The sequence below is a fragment of the Penaeus chinensis genome, chromosome 36 (genome assembly GCF_019202785.1).
Source record: "Penaeus chinensis breed Huanghai No. 1 chromosome 36, ASM1920278v2, whole genome shotgun sequence".
Lineage (NCBI taxonomy): Eukaryota > Metazoa > Arthropoda > Malacostraca > Decapoda > Penaeidae > Penaeus > Penaeus chinensis.
In genome coordinates this window covers 36,265,199-36,273,478 of record NC_061854.1, presented here as the reverse complement: position 1 = coordinate 36,273,478, position 8,280 = coordinate 36,265,199, and the positions used below count along the sequence as shown (strand labels likewise).

The 8,280-nt window shown below is 28.3% G+C and overlaps 1 protein-coding gene across 1 annotated transcript in view; it reads right to left on the bottom strand.

Moving 5' to 3' along the window:
- LOC125044939 (DNA ligase 1-like) overlaps positions 1 to 8,280 on the bottom strand; it is a 23,953-nt gene that overhangs the window by 11,020 nt on the left and 4,653 nt on the right. Inside the window, 1 exon segment of the mRNA XM_047641899.1 lies at positions 7,701 to 7,739. Coding sequence (XP_047497855.1) covers positions 7,701 to 7,739 — 39 coding nt within the window.

The following is an 8,280-nucleotide window of genomic DNA, read 5'->3' as shown; positions in this document are numbered from 1 at the left end:
TGATACCTTATGATTGGCCGATCGATTGGATATCTCCTAGAGAATTTGCTGATGATGGATTTTATTATTAAACAAAAAAGACCATGTACATTGTTCTATTGTAACATAAAAATAGGAGACTTTCAAAAAAGGCGATATATAAGAAGATGAAGCATCGACCCGTTATCGCCCAAATATTTGTCATTTTATTGAGAAGTGTGAGGCGGTATTGAGGTTTGATGATGAGACTCATTGGTTAGAAAACATTCCTATTAATTAATTGGTATTGCCGATAATCTGAAAGATGAGATTCTATATAAACATCAAATGAGTTAATCACATATAGATGGTCCCATGAAACATACTGGTCTCTTAAAACATTATATTTCTTATAAAACAGTTCTCATGACAGAAGAAATGGAGGACTAGCAAGCTTTAATGATCGTAAACTGCCTGAAGAAGTATCATCAAAAACCAAGCTCTAGCCGAAGCTGCGCTTTTATTATAGAGGGTGTGAGTGACCATGTTTACTGTTTTCACTGTAATGGTCATATATTCGCAATTGGGAGAAGAGGATATACCTTGGAACCATGAACATTGCTAAATGGTATCCAGATTGTAACTATCTCATTTTAGAGAAAGGAAAAGAATTTGTTGACAACATTTCAAGATCAATTATCGATCAGAAATAAACTATATGAATCATTTGATATTATGGATGTATTGATTGAAATTAAGATATGATCTAAATGTGTAATATCCATGGGCTCTATTCGAGATGAATGTTAAAAATACTTTAGAAACATTATTGTAAGAATGGCTGCCTTATTTTAAGAGTAGAATATTTATTAATGATATTAATAAAGTTTAAATATAATCATTCCTGAAGATTACAATGCAGAAAGTGTGTTATCCTCCTGTTTTAAATGTACATATTCCTTAGCTTCACATCCTAGAGACCCGGACGTCACAGGAATTTATCCAAGTGATCCTTCCTTTTTTAAGTGCCACATATATGGCAGATGAAATAGATTAGAAAACGATACCCAATGCAGAATATGGTAAACCAAACATCTCAAGAAACATTTACCCAATGCCGAGAATATGGATAAACCCAACATCTCAAGAAACATTACCCAATGCCGTAGAATATGGATAACCAAAAATCTCAAGAAACATTACCCATGCCGAGAATATGGATAAACCAAAACATCTCAAGAAACTTTACCAATGCCGAGAATATGGAAACCCAAAAATCTCAAAAAAATTTACCGAAACAAAAAAACCCCGTATTGAATTTATAGTTGAAAAAGTATGTATGAAAATAACGCATGGTATTATATATCCCATGTAGACATATCGTGCTTGTATTGTTGTAGTCTTCATTTAAAAAAAAAATTGTCCTGTTTGTCGAGCAAATATTAAATTTTTTAACGAAAGCTTCTGTTTGAAATCAAAATATAGGGAAAAATGTATAAATAATGTTGTATATATTTTTGTGATCTTGATATAAAAATTTAGAAATGTATATATGTTTTAAATTCTCATAATATTGTAAATTAAAAAAGATTGTTTTTTAAAAAATATATGCAAATTATGCATTTTTATTTTTACCCTTGAGAAAAAAAAACAAAAAAATACTTATTTTTTGAGGGTATTTTAAACATATATTGCTATGTAACAAAAAAAGTCAACCATCCAGTTTTTTTTTATCTTTTTTATTATCTGTGAGAGAAAAACACAAAAAAAAAAAAAGTGATTTTTACATTCTGTGAGAAACGAAATAATATTTTTTGTCGGGGGTATTTTAAAATAAATTTTCTTATAACAGAAACAAGTCAACCTCACCCGTATAAACTGTCATTTATAGATCATGTGAGAGAATATTGGTGAGAAAGTAAAACTTATATATTAAATTTATATTTTAATATATATAAATTGATCTGTGGGGACTTGTGTTTTAGAGATATGGAAAATATATTGATAAAAGACGACGAAACAAGTAACCCCTTCCAAAATATAATTTGATGATAGGTATAGTATTCTAATGCTTACAGGGCAAAGAGAAAAAGATAATATAAATATTTTTGTCATAACAAAACAGAGTGAATAATTCGATTAAATTAAAAAAATGAAAAAAATGTAGTAATGGCCTGAATAATTTCGAATTTTTCAAGATGAAAAACTGTGATAAAGCCAGCCGCCATCCACCCTATTTTTTGGCCAAAAGGGATTCTTCCATATTAAGGATTTATAATGTGTTTTTTTTGTAATTTTCATTTGATCTAAAAAATATCAGAACACCAGATGATATTATAAAAATTCATAAGGAGAAAAAACCCAAATGTTGTTTGCCCAAAAAATTTTTCTTTGAAAATTTGACCCCAATATTTTCAAACCAACCTACAATATGGATTATTTCCATTAAGCCCGATTTGGACATTTCCTATAGATGAGGGGTACGATTAAGAGACATTTATCGATTGGCCAAAATTGATTGGATATCTCCTACAGAAATTTTTGGGTAATGGATTTCTTTATACAAAAAGAAGGGACCTTGTTGAATGTGTCTTTTGCCAAAAAAAAATATGCAGTCTTTAAAAAAAGGGGATTTTGTGGAAGACATCGAATATATCCTGATTGCTTTTGTTACTGGGGAAAAAACATTAAATATTCCTAATAGAAGGTGTAAAATTTTTTATAAATGCCAGGGAAAAAAACAACATTATTCCAAAAAAGAATGAATCAAAAAAATTTTATAACCCCTTTTAGAACACTGTATTTCTTTTTTTAAAAAATTTCACGAAAAAAAAAAGAGAGAATAGCAAACTTCCTTTAAATTGGCCCCGACAATTTAAGCAAGAACCCGAAACACTTGCCGAAGCTTTGGTTTTTTTTTTAAAAGGTCTCTAAAACCATGTTCACTGTTTCATGTAGTGGTTATTCCAATTTGGGGGAAAAAAGATATACCGTGGCTATAATGAAAAAAAGGTATCCAAATTGTAAATCTCCTTTAAAGAAAGGGACTTATTGTTGAATAGTTCGGGAAAAATGAAATTAAAAAATGAACAAATTGTTCAAAAAAGGGAAGACATGGAACCAATGGAAAATTTTGAGGGAATTGGTTTTGTTAAAATGTGTAATAATGTTGGATACTATAAATGATTTTAAAAACTTCTCTTAATTCATATTTGAGACCCGGTGGGCCCATATTTAAGATAAAACCCCTTTTCTTTTGAATAATGAAATTAATTTAAAATACATATAATGTTAATCCAATCCATTAAAAACCTATTAAATTGAGACGAAAGCCCATATATGCTGTCATTCGATTTTAAAATCAATCTCATCTACCCAAAAGGGTTTCCCATTCCATTGTAAAATGTACGGGAAAAATGTTTGTTCCTCCTGGTTTTTATTTTTAAAGCAACTTGTATAAAATAAGTGAAACCCTCTTTTCCCCAGTATTTAAATATCAGTACGATTGTCCCTTTACCCCTGAAAAAAGGAATACTGGATTCATATTTCTAAAAGCAACTTTACCCAATGCAGAAAACAGGGAAAACCCCCTGCATTTTAGAAGCTGTTCCCCGAAGCAAAAAATCCCAGAATTATACATATGTAAAAAAGTGTAAGTTAGTCGTTTTTGTTTTTGAAATCTTCCCATGTCACCATAGGGTTTCTTGTGAAGATGTGCTCTTGGCTGGAAAAAAGGGTTCTTTTGTAAAAAAGAAATCAAGTTTATAACGAGCCTATTGTGTTTTTGATAATTTTAAGTTTATATTAACCTTTTTTAATATAGTGATTTATATTTTACAAAGTATATGTTTTATATCAACCATTAAATATGGGAAAAAATATATTTATATAATATTTTATTATATATATTTTTTATATATATATATATATTATATATATATTTATAATTACATATATATATAAAGTATGTGATTTTTATTAACCATTAAAATTAGTGAAATTTTAATTTTTTATATATATATATTATTTTATAATATTATATATTTGTATTATAAAAAAAAAAAGACTATTCCTTTAAAGACGGAATAAAAAATATTATTATAATGGGGATATTTTATGCTTTTATTTTTGCGTTGCGACGATACAAGAACCTCTCCCTTATTTGATCGCAATAGTCTGATATTTTGTGTTTACAAAAAAAGGAAAGATTTAATCCTTAATATTTTTTCATGAACAAAACAGAGTGAATACATTTAATATATTTTCAATAGATTACCATCAACCATATATTTTTTGGCCAAAGCTGGTTTTTTTTAAATATAAAAATGATCATTAAAGTGCTTTACTTGTGATTTAATAATTTGGGTCCTAATATTATCGGAACATAGATGTATTTTTAAAGATTCATAAAGAGAAAAACCAGAATGTCTGTTGCGCAAAGTTTATTTTCCTTTGAAAATATTGACAAGTTTTATAAAACGCCTCAAATACACAAGTCTTTTTCCCCAGGGTTTTTTATTGAACCCTGAGCATTATCGAAAAAAAAGACATTTCGAAAGGCCGATCGATTGGATCTACCTAGAGATTTAGCTGTGTGGTTTTTTTCTTTAGAAAAAGAAACCTGTTATGTGTATTTATTGTTTTAAAAAGATAATTGAAGGCTCTGAAAAAAAATGATATATTTAAAAAAAGAAACATCGACATCAAAACCCCTAGTTGTCCTTTTGTTATGGGGAAATTAAAAATCAAATATTTCAAAAGGTAAAGAAGACCATTTTCGTATGTTGTTTGTCGAAAAAATGTATTTCTCAAAAGAGGAAAAATTCATTATAAAAGGCCTTGAGACATTTTACTTCTTTTGGAAAAGGTTTCATGGCAGAAAAAAAAAAGACTAGCAAGTTTTTTTAACGGGGGTGAAGTATTCTCAAAAAACCCCCAAGCTCTTCCGAAGCTGGCTTTTATTATAGAGGTTTGAGTGACCCTGTTAACTGCTTTCATTGTAAAGGTATTATTTTGCAATTGGGGGGAAAAGGGGATACCTTGGAAAATGAACAAATTTTGGATCCGTTGTAAAAATATCTCCTTTTAAAAAAAAGGAGTAGAATTTGTTGACAACATTTAAGATCAAATTTCATTGAAATTAAAATATTTGAAAAACCTTTGATATTATGGAATAATGATGAAATTGGGTTTTTGTAAAAAGGGAATATATTGGGCTATTCTAGGATGATGTTAAAAAAAACTCTTGAAAACACATTGATGAGTGGCTGGCCCCAATTAAGGTTTTTTGAAACCATTTATTGACATTAAAAAAAATTTTTAAATACAAAAACTCCTAAAACCACTATCCATCATTAAACGTCTATTAAAAAAAGAGAATGATGATTTTCTATGTATCAATCTAAAATCGAATCGCTTTTATCCAAAAAGCGAGTTCCATCTCCATTGTGAACCATGGGAGAAATTTTGTACCCCTCCTGGGTTTATCATTTTTTGGGCCCCAAATGCATTTTGCTCTTCCCCCCTTATTGCCCTGACCCTGGAAACTTTTCCCCAAAGAAGAGAATATGTTTATCCTTCATCTCTAAAAACTTTCCCAAAATGCAGAAAATAGGGAAATCCTTGATCTCTAGAATTTTTACCCATGCAAAAAAATAGGGAAAATCCTTGCTCTCTAGAAACTTTCCCCAATGCAGAAAATAGGGGAAACTTTTATCCAAAAAAAACTTTACCCAAATTTGGAAGAAAATATGGGAAATTTTCATCCCCAAAAATTTCCCAAAAAATAAAAAATGCCCCCGAGTTATGAAAAAGTGAAGATTAAAGTATAGTTAAAAAATGTCCCAGAAAAATAGGTTTGCTTTGATCATTGATTTTTGCCTTAGGTAAATGTCCCCATTTGTAAAGAAAATATCAATATATATAAAAGTTATATTGTTTGTTTCATATATTTTTATTTTTTTTTTTTATATTTATAATATATTTTTTTAATATTTTTAAAAAAAAAACTAAAGACTGAACTTTTTAAAAAATTTTTTATGATAAAAAAAATGATTTTTAATATCCTGTGGTAAACGATTTCTGATAAAACGTATAATAAAATATTATTTGTGCTGACAGTATTGAAAATATTTACTATTTATATATAATATATAAAATATTTTTATATATTTATCATTGAAAATAGTTATGCTTGACGACGAAAAAAGTACCCTCTTTTCATATACATTTGATGCATATTTTGATAAATAATAATAATAGAGTTAAAGGTTAATCCTTATTAGAACAGAAGAATTTTCAAAGAATGTATCAAAAAAAGGATTTCGTTTACCCTAACTAATAGCTTTCTGGCTTAAAGCTGGATTCTTTTATATTAAAATCTTTTAAAGTTTTTTTTTTGTGTTTTAAAACAATTGATTTAAAAACTATAAAAACATAGTTGATATTATAAAGATTCTAAGGAAGAAGCCCCGTGTTGTTTGCGAAAAAATTACTTTCCCTTTGAAAAATTAAAAAGTTTTTTTAAGCCGCTCAGATAAAAAAAGGCATTTGGCCGGGGTTGGGTTTTGATGGGAGCAGTTTCGATTAGAACATTTTCGGTAGGCTATGATTGGATTTCCCCTTATAGTTTTTAGTGTGATGGTTTTTATTTGAAGGAGCCTATTGAATGTTCTTTTGTGAAAATAAAAAATAAAACCCCTTAAAAAAAGGGCGATATAATAAAGAAAAATCATAAAGGTTTTCCCCCTGTTGTCCTCTTATTAATGAGGAAAGCATTTAGAAATGTTCTTCGTAAAGAAAACTTTTAAAAAAATTTACATGAGATATTATGAAAATACCAGGAGGGAAAGATACCACAGGTGATATCATAAAAACATGTATTTACTTTTATGGTTGAATTTTTAAACAAAAAAGATAGCGAGCTTAAAAAAAACTGGCCTAAATGTTTGACCAAAAACCACCAAAAACCACAAAATCTTCCCCAAAGGGATTCTATTATAAAGGTTTGGGGGTGCCGCGTTCGTTGCTTTTCCGTTTGGGTGTTATTGGTAATGGGAAAAAAGGGGATATACGTGGCATGAACTGCTAAATGGTATCCAAATTGTACCATCTCCTTTTAAAAAAAGGAAAAAAATTTTTTAAAACATATTCAAGATCAAAAAAAATCTTTAAATTTTATAAATCAATGATGTTATATGGATTAATGAAATTTTTGAATTTTTTCAAATGTTTTTTTCATGGGGGGATTCTAAAAATGATGTTAAAAGTACCTTTTAAAAAAAAATTTGATGAGACCCCGGCTGGCCATATTTAAGGTTTTAGAACCATTTTTTTGTGATTTTAAAAAGTAAATCCAAAAAATTTTTGATCCACCATCCAATTTAACGCATTAAAAGAAAAAAAGATGCATATATTCGTCGATTCGATTATAAACGGTCCCCATCATCATTTCTTGTGAACAAAATGGAGAAAGCTTATATCCTCCTGGTTTTTCAGTTTTAAAACAATTTGGTGGGAAAAAAGTGAAACCCTACTTTCAGTCCGTTTCTGGAATAGACAAACCATATTTTAATTTGTACCTCCTTCAAAATCTGATAAAAGTTATACCCGAAAACCCCAGTTATGATTTCCCCCACTTGTTGTACCTGACCTGGATATTTTAGTATTTTCCCCTGAAAAGAAAAAAGAAACTCTACCCCAAAATTTTGAGAAATGGAAACCTTTCATCTCAAGAAACTTACCCAATATAGAGTTTTGGAAATCCTTGCATCCAAAAAACTCTACCCAATATAAGAACATGGAATCCTTGTTTTAAGAAACCCACTCCCAAAAATAGAGAATATGGAAACCCTTATCCAAAAATCTCCCAGAAATAAAATAGAAAGTTTACTTGAAAAAATCCGAAAGTTTTATATGTAAAAAAATGGGTTTTTATTTATATATGTTATGTTCTTCCGTGAAACATATGGTTGCCCGTGAATATTGTATTTAAGTTGAAGTATTGTCCCCTTTGTCGACAAGTATATTTATATAATTAATCCTATCACATCTTGATTTTATAAATTTATTAACTAATAAAATATATATATATATATATATATTTATTATATATTTATATATTAAAATGGTTGAGTTATAATAAAATATATTTATATTTTATTTTTATTAATTTAATTATATCTTCCGTGAGACATATTGGGGTTTCTTGTAAATATTTGTACTATTAACTTGAAAAAATGTCCCATATATAATTGAAAATTGTTTTGAATAAACAAAAATATATAATATATTATAATTATTTTATTTTTTTATATAAAAAAA